At 30.9% G+C, this 20,072-nt stretch overlaps 1 protein-coding gene across 1 annotated transcript; it reads left to right on the top strand.

The window, feature by feature from the left end:
• The first annotated feature begins 14,960 nt into the window (after positions 1-14,960).
• LOC111624096 lies at positions 14,961-16,341 on the top strand. The gene is made up of 2 exons (XM_023366878.1): positions 14,961-15,616; positions 15,682-16,341. The coding sequence occupies exons 1-2, from the start codon at positions 15,042-15,044 to the stop codon at positions 16,067-16,069; spliced, it is 963 nt and encodes a 320-aa protein (XP_023222646.1). The 5' UTR covers positions 14,961-15,041; the 3' UTR covers positions 16,070-16,341.
• Positions 16,342-20,072: the final 3,731 nt, after the last annotated feature.

The following is a 20,072-nucleotide window of genomic DNA, read 5'->3' as shown; positions in this document are numbered from 1 at the left end:
GACCAGGGATGGTCAATCTGTGGCCAACACTACTGTGTGTGCCTCCATCACGCAAAATATTTTTTAAAAATAAATTAAAGTTTAAAATACCAACATCGAGCAGTCTGTAGTCGTACTAAATTCCAAGAGCCTGCTTTGTACATGTCCAGTAGTTTCTAGCAGTGTTGAGTGAAGTCAGATTAAAGTTTTTAAAACATTTTCTATCATTGCATTTAGTTTTTTGCAAATTTTACTGTCTACAAATTTTAATCTATATTTTTAATATTCCTTAGCTGAGAAAACAAAATAGGGATATTTTTTTTTTTACAGTACTTTTTTTCAGTAAATACAGAAAATGTACCAAATGGGCTTCAATTGGAGATAAACTTGCAAAGTAATTTTGATTTGAAAGTTAGTTTTGAAGAAAAAATTTGTTAATTTTTATAAAACTTTTATCAATGAAAATCAACTTTCCAACTTAGAATTTTTGCTGTCTACTTCCTTATTTTTATCTTGTACAACTTATTTATGTGACCAGTTTTTCTCTGCAATGAATTTAGTAAACAGTAAAACAGATTTGCATCTCAAGAATTTAAAATAGTGACCAACATTCAGCCAAATATTTTGTCAGATATATTTACATCAGTTCCAGAAATTGCATTACAAATTAACATAGGTTTATTTAAATCGTATACGAATAAGTGATTTAACTGCATTTTACTATTTTCTTGTGAGCGGTCAATTTGAACGTTTTACGTGTTTCCCTTACGTAGAAAAACATTGCCCATCCCTGATTTTGACTACTATGAAGTAAAATGTAGAAAATAATAATATAGGCATAAAAATTTTGTTGGTACCACTTCCTAGTGCCAAGCTTAAATGTTTTCTTGGCACAATTTTTCTACATCTCAGATGTTTTTGGGTTTATGAACTTTCTAAAGAGAAATTGGGAGGAAGCCTAATCCCTTCTTTCTTGAAATATAGCCATTATGTTAACATAATGGTGTAAATGTGACTGGTAAATAGCAATATTTTGTCATGATTTGTCCTCTTACCATTTTTAAAAATAAATTTCAACATTGCACAAAATAATACAACACTTATGGTCTTCTAAAATTATCAGTCATCTAAAGTATATTGTTAGATAAGCAAATTTTTTTCCTACTTTTTCAATGCTCTGTCAGCAAGATAATCCATTTGATGGTTAAATTTTACAATTGGAATCTATCTTGTGACTCCAGAAATGCATATTTTAAAATCTTAGATCCCACCATCACAATATCTGTAGGTACAGGTCCTGCCATCTCTTTCATGGTCATTCCCAAATGCCTATAAATGGCAGCACACAGCAATGGTAGCAGAGCGACTGCTATTAATGAATGCATCACAATATTTACTTGGCATGAATATGGAAATGATAATAACTTCTATACAGAAAATTCATATTTCACTTATTGCAATTATCTTTCTTTATAATACATAGAATAATTTTTAAACTACAATGAAGTTCAAAAAGCAATCATTTCAACACTTATAACCTAATAATGCATTATTAGGTATATTACAATGACAAACAGAAGCCCATGAAATGACAAACATTATGTATTTTGGCCATATATCATCATATTTTTTTCCTCCAACTTGAAACAAAAATTTCTTTTAATATTTTATACTTTGTTGTCTTAGTCTTAGGTCTTCCTGTGCCAAGTGATGTGCTGGGCAACTAGCTGCTCCATCAAATGCAGTTAGCTGCAATGGTTTCAGCATCAACTTATGGAATGCTGATCTTTATATGTAGTGCCAGGTTGTGTGGTCTGTTTAGTTTCCTTTTTCCACCATACTTTTGTCCTACAGTAATTTAAAAACTGTTTTCTGAAGGTATTTTTAATACAAACAGTGTCTTTTCCTTCTATTAAACATTTTTATTTTTCCTTAAAATTAATATCATTTGAACAAATAAAAGTATTTTGAGAATTACATATTTTTTCTGATGATAAATAATACTAAATAACTACATAAAAACTCAAATAATCACCACAAACCTTTCGGCAACAAGGAAATTAATAGATATATTCAATCATAGTGAACATTTCTCGATAATTCAAAATGACCATTCGAAAACGTTCTCATTAATTAGTTATATTGTCTAATTTCCTTGCTGCTAAAGTTTTTGTGGTGATTATTTCTTCCCATGCTTTTTTCCCCTGTAAATTAGCTGTGGCTAAATTGGCTATTTTGAATTTTCCATACATTTCCTACTTCCTCCATTAATAAATAATCTTTGAATTCTGTCCAATTTGCCTTTCCTTTTTACTTTGCAATCCAAAAATGTCATTTGTAGAAGTTTCCACCACGGTATTGCATTTATATTGCATCTTGTTGCTTTACAAAGCTTGACTTAAACACGAATTCTAGCATGCAGCAAAATTACATCAATTTGCATTATTCTGCTGCATGCTAGATGCTATAAGCAAGAACTGAAATCCAGCTTAAAATTATTTTATGGAATGCAGACTCAGATGGTGCATTGTCTTATCCCATCAAACAAACCTGTAAGAAGTTTTCGGTATGAAGAAAATGTCCCATATACAATTTTTTATAAATTAGAATATTTTGTTTAATCATATTTAAAATAATACAGTATAAGTTATTTATTAAAAATTGTTTTAAATAACAAAAATGTCTAGATAAATAAGTTAATAAAAGAAAACAATTGAAGTTTAGACTATTTACAACAATTAAATTAAATTTTCGAGTCTATCTTTTAATAATATGAAGTTCATTTCAGTATCTCACCCAACAGAATTTCGATTTTTTAACAGCAGAATAACGAATGCTAAAGTAACTGCAAAAGAAAGAAATTAATAATTTGAATATGTAATTGGAATTAAAATCTGATGTCCATTCTTTACATAAGATTCTGTAGCTGAAGATATTTATGAAACCCACGACCTAATACCAGCATTCAGTTGTTTTATTCACTCGGCCACTGGTGAGCCATAAGAATAAATGTGAATAAGAAATTCATATTTTGGAATTATTTCTGGCCTTCTGCCGGGTGAAGTTAGTGACAGAAAATAAATTCGATTCGAAGCCACGGAACCATCGTCAAGGTCTCACCCTCTTCCGTGGGTTTTTTGTTTGTCCAGAAACCCCGTAATGAATAGGCAGAATCGTCATTACGGGAAAAACTGGAATGGCGCCATTTCCGAAACAAAAGTATTGCTAATGTTTTTGAAAGTTTGTTGAAAACTATTATTGCAGATTTGATTGACACATCAGACGAGCAATACACTGTACACTCTTGCTTCTCCTGGTTTGCATGTAGTACATGTTACGTCGCGAATTTAATGCAGTTCGATGTAGTTAAATCAGAAAAAGTAAGCAGTAATCTCGGAGCAATAATAAGATGAAGGATTTTTTTTTAATATTTTAGATTACGTTCATACTTGAAATAAACGTAAAATTATAACCACTAATGTGTTACAGTCGATCCCCCTATAAGATAGAGATACGTTCCATTCTCTAGGAATCCGCTTTCTTACGAATCCTTCCAATCACAACCCGACACGTATCAAGTTTACGGACTACGGCTGTTTGAAAGATTTTCTTCCATAAAATTAATCGATTCTAGACTAATCCGACTCAACATTTCCAAAATACGTATATATTTTTTGGGAATAATCCGTATAAACTACGCTATAAACAAAAAATTGTAGGATTACTTACCGAGTGTCACCATTCGACATTGCCATTGCTCAACATTGTTTTCGTCGCGGAACAGCTCAGCAAAGAGCGGCCGATTTCTAACAACTTATTTTTCTGTGAAAACTTCGTAGAACTTCGGAGACATCATTAATATAAATAATTTTAATCGCCGTTGAATAAGAAATGTTTCTTTCACAAGAAATGTATAAAATTACAGTACTGTATTAGACTTACGGTACCTAATTTACATACTGACAGACGATAGTTAGCGTAAAAATCTCCGTAGCGTGGCGCCACGCTAGACGGCGGAAATTATATATTTAATTATAACAAAGTTACAATAAGTTAATATATAATTATATATACAGTACCTAATTTATATATAATTAATATATAATTATATGTACAGTACCTAATTTATATATAATTTATATAATACTGTCCAGACGATAGAAATCTCTCCGTAGCGTGGCGCTACGGACGGCGGGAAAGTAGTTCGGCTTCCCGATGACGTTTGAGGTGTTTATAGGAAACTTTTACTATTTTTTACGGATACCGGTAGCAATTTTTTCGTAGTTTTATAGGAATCGTAACTATAGGGACCGTAATTATAGGGGGGTCGACTGTAATTATGAACACACACTTTTTTGCACCGCTTGAAAGCTGAAAATAAAAAGGCTTTATATTAATAATAACTCTTGCAATTATCAAAAGTTGGATTTATACTTATCTTTTAGTTATGAAGACAACGCGAATCATAAAATTTAAATATTAAAAGTAAAACACAGGAAATAAGAAATTCTTGCCGTGGATATTAAAACTAAAGATGAATTTGTCACAACAAAACAAAGCTAACAAATGAAAGTCATTGTTACTTAATATTCATTTTGAATCATTGTTACAATTCAATTGTTTTTGTAATTACACATGTTTTAAAATAAAGTTACTTAAATATTATATTGAAATAAATGAATTAAGATAAATATAATTGAAAATGTTAAAATATGATTTTGTAAATCGAAACACTACGCTGTATTTGTGTTTACGAATGCACCTGCTTATAATTTATGTAGAACGAATGAAACTATTTATGACATACTGTAGACTCCCCTTTAACACGGTAGATACGTTCCGATTTTTATGAAATTCATTTTCTACGAGTCCTTAAATACATGAGCCAATCACATCCCGGCACGTATGCAGTTTACGGACTACGGCTATTTGAAAGGTTTTCTTCCATAAAATTGATCGATTTTAGACTAATTTGACTCAACATTTCCAAAACACGTATAACTTTTTTGGAATAATCTATATAAACTATGCTATAAACAAACTAGGATCCGTGGTCGAACGGTGCCCACACTACGCCATTGCTTAAACTTGTTTTCGTCGTGAAGCGGTGTATCGAATGCCGAACACGTGTTTTCTGATAAATTATTTTTCTGCGAAAAATTTGCTGAACTTTGGAGACATCATTAATATAAATATAATTTTTAACGACGTTAAACGAGCAGCGGACCTACCAAAAACCATTTATTATTTAAACTCAACTGTTTGTGCAATATCTGCTATTGGTCTAGATTCGACCAATCCTGTTGCGACACGAGTTGGCGATGACGTTTTACCGTATCATACACGTCTCTTTTAGCGTGTTTATACGAATACAGTCGCAATTTTTCGCCGTTATATACGAATCCGCATCATATGAACCCGTTTTATAGGGGGTCTACTGTATTTTTTAGGCAAATTTACAAGACTAATTTTCTTGTAGTAGACAAGCGGAAAAGATTCATGTGATCCAGTCAAGCTTTAGTTTACAAAGAATACTATCGTGTATCAAAAGAATAAGTTAAATTTCTTTTAGATTAAGTTACATTACAATGTTACACAATTATATCTGAAAAGTCAGAATCGCAAGAATTGCGAAATTATTACTTTTTGGTGTGGCCATTTTAACACCAAATGAAGGAATGTCCAATATAAAACCATTTAAAAGTATTGGATGGATGCGAGTTAGCGCATCACCAATGGGCTGACCACGTACAGTTTGTCAGGTTTTCAACGTGGGTCTAACATCTGAATACAAGCCAGTTTCCCATGAAAAGCTCTCCTTACAGAAATGGCATCGTCCATACCCAAAACTTGGGTATGAACCATGCCATTCTTGTAGGGAGAGCATTTCATGGGAAACTGGCTTTTATTTAGATTTAAAAAGCTTCTGGGGATTTTTTGTATTTATAGATGTTAATGTATATGAGAGAGCACGAGTTTCTTTACCCTCTTTGAAGTTTAATAACTCTTTGTGTTTTTTGTCTCAATTTTCTGAAAATTTTCATGGAGGTTTGTGTATTAGGGAGTTGATACTATTAGATATTTAGTTAATTGTGCCGGAATAGGGAGATAAAAGAGTCGTGTGTATCTTTAGTAGGATCGCATTTAATGACGATTTTACTTATTAGCATTTGCCATTTTTTATTGTTATAAAACCCATCTCTAGGCTCAAAATTAAGCTTTTTTTGCCATTTTATAATAATTAAAATTATAAAAGGTTTTTAAGATAAAATATATCATATGGCTCCAACAAAATTTTAAAGGTTGCCAGGTAATTAAAGCAACTTCTTCCTGGAATTTTTTGGAACAGCGACGATCAGAGATGCAAATCGCTCCTTAAAAACGGAGTTAGATTGAGCTGTTTTGTAGAAGTGACTGAAAAATGTAACTGCTGATGTATATTTTAACTTTATACAAAAGATTTGGTCTATGATCTGGCCTGAAGGTAATTTAGATAATACGTTATAAATTAAATCTATGATTTTGGCGACGGGTAGTATTTAAGACTTCAGTGTAACTTGCACTGTCACAAGTAGATCCTAACTTTAGAGCAGATGTTACTGCATCATTGTTCGAAAAAAAAATCTACGTTGATCTTCATTACAAAAATTCAATCTAATTTTCATTAAAGCTCTTCAAAGAAATTGAATGCATTTATTTCTTGCTCAACAGGCATTTCAGGTAAGCAATAACATTTGATTACTATTTATCAATAAGTCATTAGATAAAGTTTTGCATGAGTTTTATAAAGTGTGTACAAGCCGGTTGCATAAATTTCTTCGTTAATATTGACAAAATAAAGTTAAACAATTTTAACGACCGCAGATTTTAGTTTGAATATAGAATAATTGTGTTCTACCTTTATTATTTACCTTTCAGTTTGTTTTCGTAGTCTCTGCTTGTAATAAATATACAGTAGAGTTAATATTTAAGTGTTAGGCAAAGATAATCGCTTATCAGATGAAGAATTAGAAATGAATTTTGAACCAATTGTCCTTCCAGTGTAATTTACATAAATAAAAGTGTGTGTATTTTTAAAAATATAAACTAGTAATTTCCATTGTTCATTTACAAATAGCTAAGTTAGGTTATTTTTGTGAGCAACATTAACATTTCTTTAAGATGTTACTTTTTACAATGATTCTTTTTACAGAAGTAACAAATAATCATTACATAGTAATTTTCAAGCTGGGCATGGATATGCTCAATAGTGGATTGAATGGAATATAACACTTAGGTAACGAAAGTAGAGTCATTGCGCATGCATATGGGAATCTGAAGGACGGACAAAAGTCCTAACACTTTTCCATTACCCTGAAGCGTGCTAAAAAGCGCTGTTAACTTGCCATATAAGCATGGCGAAGCGTGAAAGCAGAGCAAGCGGAAGCTAGATCACAAACATGGCGAAAGTGCTGAGCAAACGTTCGTTTTATCCCGTGACATGCGAACTTCAAACCTTTCTATTGTCCGTTTGTTGAGATAAGCTAGTGGTTTTAAATAGGTGTGCCATGGAACCATACACTGCCGTAACGACATTTCACGGGTTCCCAAAACATTGTGTTGTACAGCACCGCCACCCTTCTTAGCTGAATTATTAAAACTAATAAGAATGCAATAAGTACAGTATATTGATACAGATATTAGATACAAATATGGTTTTATTTTCAACCAAAGGTTGAAAATAAGATCATAATATTATGAAAACGTTGCAAAACACTAGGATTATCCAACTAACACGACAATATGAATATATCAAGCAAAATTGTTTTCCAGAACGATTTTTAATGGAAAACTGGTACCCATTTCGGTGTTACATACGTGAAAAGAACTACGAAAGCTGAAGCCCGTTAATCGAACGCAAATCGCTGATTTTTATCTATTTGGCCACATTATCACTTCATTTTATAATTTACTTCTATAAAGAATTAATTAGATTTACTTTTTAAACAATAAAAATGAAAGGTTTCCTTCAAAAATTATATTATTGTATCGATTAGCGTACAATCTGTCAAACATTACATAACGTTATATTATATAAACTGATTCCGAACAGTAAAATTATATAATTACAAACAAAACAATAGAAATGAAACTCGAAGAGCAAAAGTCAATTACAGAAAACTTAAATGTACGATAATCAAAATCTGCATTAAAATACAGGAAATATATTATTTTAGTACTAATAAAATGGCAAAATCGCAACGTTCACGAAAACTTATAGCAGAAAAATAAACACAATATGGAAATCCAGTGTTTACTCTTCTACAATAATAGAAAATCAAAACCACTTAAACAGTATTAATTTTATATATATTGTATTATTTGTGTGTTTTATACATATAAAGTTTAATAATGTGGAAGAGATTAAATATTCGAATGGCTATTCGATAATAAAAATCATTCTTTTTCGTCTAAACCAAATGAATTTTATGAATATTGCTGCTCAAATATAAAAGAATGAATATAATTGATTATTGCTTATATAATATCCGAACTGATTGCAGAAGGTTGCTTGATAAATCTAATAATATATATTATAATATTTTCTTTATTCCTTACTCAGATATAAATTTCGCTATCACTTAGCATCGTATGAGTTTATTCACTGGCCGAAATATAAATAATGTATCCTATATCGTTACAAGACACATTAATATTACAGAAAAGCCCACCTTGTCATCCTGTGTGCTATTTGCGTCCGTTAGTCTCTGTTGGTAAAATATTTGGAATGAAACCATTAAAATTATGCAATTGTTATAATAGAGGAAACGATCGTGTCAATTATGACAAATTATATTCGCGTTACCAATTGTTCGTCGAAATCTTTCTATGGAGTTGGACATTCAGACTCTGCTTGGAATTGTTGAACAACCGAATTCTCTGCGCTGGTTGGAGAAAGTTAATTAATTACAGTTTCATTTTGGAATTTTTGCTTTTGTTCTATTCTTCATATGTCAGTTTACAGTTTAGTTTTATCAAAAGAACAGAGTTACGTTTGAAGAGCAATATTAGTACATTTCCCGAAGAATTTGAGAAATGGACAGCGATAGAAAGGTTCATCTTCGAAAATTTCTTTTGTTTTGCGTTTCTTGTGATAATGATTTCCATACCTTTAGATATTTTATTATATCCCGTAATACATAGCCAAACAAATTCGCATTCCTCTACGGTCTTATGTATAATTTACTTTAAATTTTATGTTTTTTACTGTGCGAGTCAACTGCAATACATTATTACATTTTGTGCATCAGCGTGGTATATTTATTATTATCGCTTAATTAATATACAAGATGAATTTAACAAAGTTAACAAACAATCTACAAACTTAAAAAACACTATAAATGTAATAATTAACAAACATACAGAAGTATGGGAAGTAATACAACAATTTAACGAAAAACTCGGCAATTTCTTTCCCTGTGTTTATATGTTTTTTACTAATTTTGTATGTATAATAATCTATTCAGTGATATTCGAGGAATTGGAGCCTATGATAAAAATAGTGGGAATCATTGCATCGTTGGTGTACTTAACAGGAATTATTGTAACATCTATTCTAACTTCAAAAATTCCAATAATGGTAAGATTGTCAAAGTATCATATTATTTGTAAAAAAAATATCGTATTTAATAAGTAATATATTTGCATATAATAATTATAAATGTTGATTAATCAAATCAATTAATAATACCCGAAATGGCTGTTTTACAGTTCATAGACAATGAGGTTACGAACATATTATACAGTAGAGCGTCGTTTATCCGAATCAATTAAGGACTGGGGTTGTTCGGATAACTTATTTTTCGGATAACCGATCATGTACGAAAAAATACATTAACCTATCCAGTGTTCTTCACGTTGAATTTTCGTCGATGTTAAGCCTAACGTAAACTTTTTTAAATAATAATCGTGGCTATTGTATCGTTAAAAATGATTTCTTTATGTTTTACAATTGAAATAAATACATTGAAAAATATAAAAACAAATAAAAATTATACTTTAGGCCGACTGGAATTCTTTCGGATAACCGACGTTTCGGATAAACGATGCTCTACTGTATTTACATTGTAATCTGAACATAATCTATTCGCATTTGGTTTTAAAATTAAATTATAGAAATTTCGGGGAAAAAACAAGAATTATACACAGAAATGTAAAATGTAAATTTCTACATTCTGTTATAAAAAAATTTTCTATTATATGTTTATTGATTATTTATACATTTTGGCTTATAAAACCCGACCCATATTTGAATAACGTTATAACCGAATCGTTATGTATATATATATATACTGTAGTTTTTAAATCCTTTGATTATTTTTTAATTTAGAGGGCAATTTTGGATTATTTGTATTTTCCGGATTCTGTGAGCACTCTTGCACTAACAAATACGGATAAACGGGAGTTTTGCTTATATACAGTGATATTCGTTATTATAGCCTGTAATATTGTTCATTTCTTTTCTTTTTAAACTAGAAAGGTTATTTTGTTTTCTATGGGCACAAAAGCCTTTTACTGTGTTAAAAATTAGCAGTAAAAATATTCATTCGAAAGTTTTAGATTGCTGTTAATGTTAAATTACATCTTTTTATACAGTTATACAGCGATTTTATTGGAATTTATAAGATTGCTCCTGCCAATCTTCGACTGGAATTCAAATTAAAGGTTCGTTATCGTATATTTTGATATTGAATATTTTATATTCTCTAAATATATTTATAAATATTTGCAGATTTTGAATTTTATGAAACGATTTGGTAAAATGCCTCTTGGAATTTCCGTGGGTGGTTTCTTCTTTATCAAACAGAATTTTGAAATGAAGGTTCGGAAAATAATATTTTCTTTTATAAATATAAAATTCGTTTGATAAAATACAAGTAGACCCCCCTATAACACTGTTGATAATTCTGTATTATATGAATTCCATGTTGTACGAGTCACTTAGATTTTACAAATATGTGAGCCGTTCACAGCCCGGCACACGTATTTGTAAAATCTAAGTGACTCGTACAACATGGAATTCATATAATATAGAATTATCAACAGTGTTATAAGGGAGGTCTACTGTATATTCAAAACAAAAACATGTGAGATGTAAACAATTGCGGAAAGAAAAATTTATGACAATTTAGACGACAATCGAGCTTTTCTTAGCAGTTTTGTTTCCTACAATTTTCTTGGATGCAAATTGTAAAAAACAAAACTGCTAGGAAGAAAAATTTGAAGCTTGTAATCTGTAAGCTTGAAGTTAAGCTATAAAAGTAAAATAACTCAGTAAAAGTATCGTCTTCCGTCTTCTCAAGCCGTTTAATTGAGGTGTTTGAAATTTAGGTTTGTTAGGAACACACCTTTATATTGAGGGACCAACTCAGGGTTGCATGTATCGTTTACAAGCTATCGTGTACTTGTCCAAGAACGAAACATTACATAGGAGAAACAGGAAGGAAGTTGGAGACACGGTTAAAAGAACAGGAAACTGCTATTAGATTAAATAGACAAAAATCGCCGTGGTGTCTATATTGTAATAAATTTAGTTGTAAAATAAACAAGAATAATGTTAAAATATTGTATAAAGTAAAAAACGATAAACAAAAGAATGAAGAAAATGCAGCTTTTTGCCTGATTTCATTGCTTATACATTTCGGTATTTCGGCAACCGTTTTATATATAAACCTGGAATTTTGCATCGTACACAAGCAAAGAAGTGTCTTTCGAACAAGATATTCAGAATTGATATAGGCATTTGGGAGCGTAAAAATTAAACTTTGAAAATAGGCAACTTTAATTGTTGTGTGTATAGTCAGTAACTTTTACATGAAGCGAATTCACTACCGTGACTTTCTTATTAGAAGAAATTACACTTCGGTATTAAATTTTGAACTTAACGTTTCACTGTTATAAGAAAACATTTTATCGGCTGTTTGTTGTAGCGTATGTACCGTACTTTAATTAATGCTGAAATAAAAATTTTTTTACTACACACTTTTATAGGTCTGCCATATTTCCCGATAGTAGAAATTAGACATTTTGTTCATACGAAATATAATTTTTATTTTCTTATGTGTTTCAGGTGGCAAAACTGCTCGAGTCGATTTTCTCGACCTTACTCGAACTAAGGGATATGAATAAAAAGAGACAGTGTGTGCCCAGATTTAGTGCGACAGAAAATCATTTGAACAGTTCTTTATTACGACCGTTCAATGCTACTTTTTAATAGTTGACATAATCTATATATATATATAAATGGACGTGTGTGTCCCTATATTTCACTTTTTAGCCAAAACTACACATCGCACATGAATGGTGTTTGTTGTATGTAGTGGTAGACCCGTCTTTATTCGTGCACTACGGTGGTTGCGTCTCGATAGCTATACGGGTGCGGAAGATATGGAGTTGAAAGTGGTTGACTTCGAAGATGTGTAACAATGGAAGTGTCAACAATGGAAGTGTTAACAGTGGAAGTGTTAAAAATGAAAATGTTAACAATGGAAGTGTTGAGTAACAAAGAAAGTGTTAATATAAAGCGGCATGCAAGATTTACAGGCAGTTTTTTGCGTTTTTGCGGGTCCTTGCAGCTAGATTCTATGTTACCTAGAAAAACAGTCTTTTATATATTTAAAAAAAAAAACTATATTACATACAAATAAAAACCCAGCGAAGCGGGTCCTTGCAGCTAGTTAAATATAATATTATTGATACTCTTTCTTGTTAATTATGTAATTTATCAAGAAAGAGTATCAACAATAGAGTATCAATCAAAAAATTTTTGTAAAGATTGTAATGTTCTGAATGAATCTTTGTATTTTAATACTGATTAACTTTTCAAAAGCGTTAATTCATTCAGAAATACATTTTCTTTCAGAAAACTTGGAGTAATATTAAATAACAGTCCCGTTATAAATAGACATTTGTATTAAGTATACGTTTATTGATACAGGGCTATTATTTAATTATACAGTTAAAGCAAAATAAAAAAAGGTGAAGTTGAAGTAAGTTAAAATTGAAACAGGAGTTGCCAGAAATCACTTTATGGTGGCGCAAGTATATAAAATACAAAATAAGGATCTCTTGTAACGTTCATATTCTATATTCACTTTGCTTCTACGTAGCATAATAAATATCATTCGAAAACTATTTAAAATGGCCGATATAGCGATGCTTCTGAGTGAGTAAAAATTTCGGCCTACCAGTGGCCGGATGGATAAAACCACTAAACACTGGTAGTTGGTCGTGGTTTCGCGCCTGTCCAACGGGCTGGCCACGTGGAGTTTGAGTTTTCCGGGTTTTCTTCACGTTGTAATACCTGAATAGGGACCAGTTTCTCATAGAAAGTCCTCCCGGGAGGCATCACCCTAGTCAGATCGATTATTAGTCGCGTTGTCGCTTAGAAACATAATGTAAACAGTTAGAAAATGAGAATTAGTCACACAAAATTTTACTCCTAGACAACTTCGGCAAGAAGAACTGCGCTCGAAATCTCTTAAACTAAACTATTTTAATAAGTATTTTAATTTTAAGCTTGGAATAGAGTATAATACAGTAAAAAAATTTTAATTTTACAGCAGCTAAACTTTAAATTCAATTGAGCAAATATTTAAGAAATTTTTAAATATTTCACTAATTAAAATATTACTTTTCAATAATTTGGAATTTCTATTGTATTAATCAACAATCGGCAGACTTATTTATTCAAATTTTATAACTGAATTTTAGTAATTTTTTGAACAAATAAAGAAATTCGAAAAAACACTGATAAAATAAATGAAATGATAATTTTATTAATTCACTTGCTTTGTAAATATAGTGGATTAATGTGAATAATTTCTAGTGATTAAAAAGACAGAACATAGAAAATACACATTTGAAATTATTCATACATTACTACAGTAGACACACAGATTTATACTGAAAGTAATACAAAAATAATAAGCAGAAAGCACATAAGATTAATATATTGTTCGCATATTTCAATTGATTGAATAAGATGTGCTTTATATAACTATTTCTATCAGTACTATTTCTATCAGTGTTTTTTCATCAACACTGATAGAAATAGTACACATAAAATAAAATATTCCCTTAATGTTGCACTAAAATTCATTGTAAATAATATCTTTGTTTGATAACTTGTATTTTTCTTCTTACCATAATGTAATATTAACCCCTGTTCGCATGAAATAAATTTTCGTGATGTACTTTTACACTTAGAATAAAATCTATAATCAACAATGTTTCTATTGATTGATTTCTATGTTTTTTAAAACTTTAAAAAACGCAGAAATTTATCATTTAATTAGAATTAATTAGAAAACAGTGAATTAGGAGAGTGAATTTATGTACATTTGATTTATAAATGTTCTATTTTAATATAATCTAGTAAGAGTGTTAAAGATTGTCGTGGGAAACGTTCATTATCACAACAAAATAATTTTGTTTCATAAACAAAGGAGATTTCTACTGTTTATCAATTCTTAATTTCTTTATATTAATTAATTTGGGTATTAGTTTAGTATTCGCTTGTATTTCAAAATTAGCAAATTAATGAGAAAAAATTAGACTGTTGTCCAAATTGTGATCATTTTTAACTTGGAACAATTTTCGTACATCCAGACGTTTTGTTTGGATAATTAATATTTAAATTTAACGAATACGGTATTTAGAAAAATTTAATTCGTTTACTTAAAAAATAAAAAATAAAATCGATTCAAATATTCGANCCAGAAAAGTAAAATTTTCTGGGTACCGCTTCCAGGTGCCAAATTTATCTTTACCAAAAAAATACAAAAAAAAAAAAACAATTATATGAGAAGAAATTAGACTGTCGTCCAAATTGTGATAATTTTTAACTTGGAAGAATTTTCTTACATCTACGATTTTTGTTTGGATAATTAATATTCGACTTTAACGATTATAAATGACAGTTAATAAAAAGAACAAAAATAAATTCAAATATTCGAACGGAAACATTCTACAATTCTGCTCTGATAAACCGAACGTTTAACTAGAAAATCTTGGGCAGAAAAATGCATTGGCTTAAATTATTACTGAAAATAGGACTTATAATCTCTATTAATTTTTATAATTGTGTCTTAAATGAAGATTCCTACTGGATACGCGGGATCTCTTGGGTTAATATACAAAATATTTCATACGAAACGGATATTCTTTACTTCTTTTTCATGCTGAGATTAGGGTATGTGAAATTTCGACTTTATAAAATACCTTCCGTTTTTTCTGCTGCAACGAAAGTTTACCTGTGCACAGGAGACAAAATATACAAATATCATCTGAAAAATCTGCGACGATTATTCTTTGTTGAAGGAAACACAATCTTCGGATACTCCTACAATAATATACTTACCGCACGATTAGAATTAGACAAATATATTTATTATGTCGAACCAATTGGTGAGTATCGTTTTATGGGTTTCAAAGATACGAATATTATTTATGACGCAAAAAACGTTAAATATAAAATTAAACGGCAAAATATAAATCTTATTTGTGACGAACTAACGAATGAAACTGAATCGGTGGACACAAACTGCGATTACGCAAAGCCCAGCAAAAGTAAATTCAATATTCACAATAGGAAAAGGTAAGGTTGCATTTGTTTTACAATTATTAATGTGTGTAAAATTTATTATACATTTTATTATGTAGGAATCGAAGAAGTTGCTCGTTAGAACTGTTGGCAGACTACACGTACATTCGAAAAATGAATTTCGACATTGAAAAAACAGTAGGACAAATGATGTTCTACGCTATGCATGCAGATTATGTTTTTAAAAATTTAGACCTAGACGAAGATGGAATTCCTGATAGAATAAGGTTTAATGTGAAGAAGGTTACGCTTTTTCGAGACGAAACAAGCCCCGAATCTCCTTTTCGGAAAAATTTTAAATACAATTATACGACGTTTTTAGATCATTTAGCTCAATATTCTCATCCCTATTGCATGCTGATCTGTTTTTGTCATAGAGATTTCGGGTCTAACTCGACGTATTCAGTAGGAAAAGCGAGGAGGTATATGTTCCCATCAAACACTTAACGGTGTTAAGATAATGAATAATGTAGCTTTCGTTACGGATATAGAAAACGGTCTGCAATTGCCAATGCTTGAAGTACCGCAAATGTACTGCATCAATTGGGTCATGCATTTGGTTGTCCACACGATCCCCGAAATTGTAAACGAAAAGATACCAGCGGATATTACATCATGCATCCTAACATTCGTGTTTGGGCTTCCGGTACTTTTAATTTTTCTACGTACTGCAAGAAGAAAATCAGACAATTCATAGAAAGAAAAGGTAAGGAAGATTGAACAATGTCTGGTTTAATATGTAATACAGTAGAGCCTCGAAAACTCAGCCTAATGTGGACCGAAGGGTGGCCGAGTTTGTGAAAATGCCGAGTTATCGGGAATGGGGTTAAAAAAGGATAAGTATGCGTGCTTCCTCAGAAAATATTGTACTGTAATTCTATGTATTGTTTATTCTCTGTTGTATTCTTGTATTCTCAAGCAAACTGCCCAAATAAGACAGACCTGAGAAAAATACTTTATGAGGCATAAAGCTGTCTATAATGAAAATTAATTATCTAAGGTTATTTTTGCGCTGCCAGGGTGTGGCCGAGTTATCCGGAGTGCCAGGTTATCGAGTGCCGAGTTTTCGAGGCTCTACTGTATTTCCAAAATATTAATTTTAACCAGATTATATAATATATCCGATAATGACATGATACATGCCATCTTGCTACAATGAACGGTAGCGATTTTCATAATTTATCGTAGTTATCTTCATCTATCGATTTCGATTGTTGTTTCTCATTCCTACCGTTTGATCTATTTTCAGATACAATTTTTTTAATAGGCAAAATTAAGATGTACCGCTGGTAGCTTGCCATTTCTTCGTGTAAGCAAACCCAATCAATTGCCATCTGTTTAATTCCCAACTATAAATGTACCTGTACAATGTATGAGTGTGAAATACCTGTAATTTAGTATATATCTTATAAAATTCTCTTGCGTGTCTTTTCTACGAACTTTTACAGAAAGGCTTAATCTTTTCATTCTCTATTTAATACCTGCTTTTTCACTTCACTGCAAAAAATTCAATTCATTACCAAGTCATAACACAACGACTTATGAACATGTCATGAAGAAAAACACTTCAATCACAAATGTTGCGTATTAATGATTTCAAAAGCCATCTCTCACATGGGTCAGTTTTCATTAATTATCAGACTGCCATTTTCTGATTATAGCATTTGTAACGAAGATATACTTTAAAGGCGTATCGTTGGGCTGTCAGGTTGTAATTAAGTTTTCATTTTTTTACTATTATTTCACTTTTAATTAAAATTGGTTTCAGTCGGTTAATTTGTTTAATGGGATTTGGCAAGGAAACGCATAGGCAATGTGCCAACGTAAAATGCATCGCGGGGTTTCTAAGGGAATCGTGTCCTAATTTAAGTGTTTTCAGACAATTCTAGTGCCTTGTATGAACTACAGCATTTTCGTAAAACTACATGCGATCATAACTTATACAACTCCCATAGCACTCATCTTATCATATTTTGTTAGCATTTTCTGGTTATGTTGCTCTGCATTTATTGCAAATCTCATATGATGTATATGGCAACCGTTAATTACTTTGTAATTTTATACTAGAATTTTCATTGAAATTTGTGTAACTTTGTATTTTTTCTTTAGAAATAGATTTCTGTTTGAAGTCACTCCAACGATCTGTGTGTGGAAATGGAATTGTCGAGGATGGAGAATCCTGCGACTGTGATTACTCTACCGGTAAATGTAATATACAGAAGACGTGCTGCACAAATAAAAATTCTCCATTACCGTGCACGATTCAAAGAAAAAAAGATTGCTCACCTGCTACAGACGAGTGTTGCAATTCAAATTGTAAACTGAATACACGCAACGATATAAAGTGTTTAAGCAACATACTATGTCATAACACTACCGACGTATGTGCTACTAATTCGTCATTTTGTCTAATGAAACGACAGCCAGACCGATTACCGTGTATAGGTACATCGAAAACTTGTCGTTCTGGGAAATGCATAAGCAACGTTTGTAAAGACAATGGGCTAAAAAGTTGCAGTTGTTTGCCTTTGAAATGGGAATGTCATATTTGTTGCGAAAGCAAACCTAAAATCTGTCAAAGCGCCGAATCACTCGGTTACGTTCCATCGAATCATCAACTCTATATAAAAGTAGAAGGATCATATTGCGATAAAAATTTTGGAATATGCATGAGGTAGGTGATCCTCATTACTTACATTATATTTTACAATATAATTTTATTAATACATGATATTTCCACAGTGACTGGAGCTGCTTATCAAAGAAAGGTTACAGTGTCTGGTACTATATATCACCGTTGCCTTTCGTTATTTTAATTATTGTAGGTTTAACGTATCTTCCCGGAAGATCTAAATCAAATTACAACGAAGACATTCTAACGACAATACGAAAGAAAAAGGTGATGAAATCGCAACAGAAAGATAAAGAAGAGAAACAATCTTCAATTAAAACGATCAAACAGGAAGTGCATTCGTTAAGTATAAAATCCAAGAAAGATGAACAATTACTAACGCAAAAAGAACAAGAAGCTCAATTACCTACTGAAGTCAAGAAAAAGATTCAATTGCCTATTCGATTGAAACAAAAGCAAAAGCAGATACCAATGAAAACCATCAAGAAACAAACGCAGGGTGAACCTTCTCCAGTCCAAACACAAGTCGAGCGAGGAGAGCAATCGAGTAGTCGAACAAATCCAGCCAAAAAAGTAAAAGTATTCGTCAAGAAAAAGTTAAAACCGAAGACATTAAAAGATGAAAATTGAAATATCATTATTTGCATCCAAAATATTTTCTCGCTTCGCGATAAATTTCAATTTCTATGACTAGAAATAAGTTTCATTTCTCTCGAAAATTTCATCGCGTTTTTCTGCTTATACCCTAACTATAAATTGTTGTATGAACATATGTATAAATTCTAAGGTATTTAAAAGCTAATTTCTTCAACAGATCTTTAATTTAAAACATTTCTATGAAATATATAAAATCGATTGCGTAAACTTAAATTTTAGTTAAGTATAGTAGTATTGTCTGTTAAACACCTCGTATAACACGAATTCTTTATAAGGCGCTTCTCGATACTCTCCGATCACTGTGACAAGGTGGCATATAGCGATGGATATTTGATTCATTTAAGAAAAATGACTAATACTTTTTTAGGACAACTAACCGCTTTTGCTGACCATGCAATCTAGCAAAACTTTTCGGCAATCTTTTCAAATTAAGAAATGAATTATTTTATTAAAGGATTAAATATTGTAAAGAAAGTGGAATAAAAACGAATGAAAGTATTAAATGATTAGTGTTATTTTATTAAATTACATAATATAAACTGATCGCAGATATTAAAACATAATTTTTACTTTATTCTTCTATACCAAACGAAAAAGTACAAAGTGTTGAAGATATTCTACAATATGTGACACAGGTAGAGGTGAAGTGACAGAGTTCAACGATAACCATTAATTGGTACGAGTTAATTTAAAACACCTTTATTCTCATTTACGAGATAACTCGTCACGTTTAATAGCATTACGAAAAACTCGGTCCTTAAGGCCACTTTTGACAAAATTTTTTTTTTCAATTGTTGGAATGTTTTTTAGGTCCACAAATTTTTGCAAAAAATTTGTGGACTTAAAAACCCGCACGAAAAAATTTTATCGCGATTTTAATGAGCCTTTGATAAGGCTCGATTAAGGCTTAATTGTTTTTTAATGGGAGTTTTTTATCAAATTTAATTAATCGTTCTAAGATTGTAGTGCACGGATTTTACTTCGGTAAAGTTATTTAAAGTGGCTATCTGATGTCAAAAACGACCTCCAATAGTTTTTAATTTTTTTTAATTAATATATTTTATTTTTTATAAATTTAATTAATTAGGGGGGTCGGAAATCGCAATAAAATTTTTAATTTTTTAAAAATATTTAAAAATAAAATGTTTACTTTCAGTTTTA

The sequence above is a fragment of the Centruroides sculpturatus genome, unplaced genomic scaffold (genome assembly GCF_000671375.1).
Source record: "Centruroides sculpturatus isolate CEXI.00-Female unplaced genomic scaffold, Cexi_2.0 scaffold298, whole genome shotgun sequence".
Lineage (NCBI taxonomy): Eukaryota > Metazoa > Arthropoda > Arachnida > Scorpiones > Buthidae > Centruroides > Centruroides sculpturatus.
Note: the sequence above shows the minus strand (reverse complement) of the source record. Positions and strands in the feature narration are given on the sequence as shown.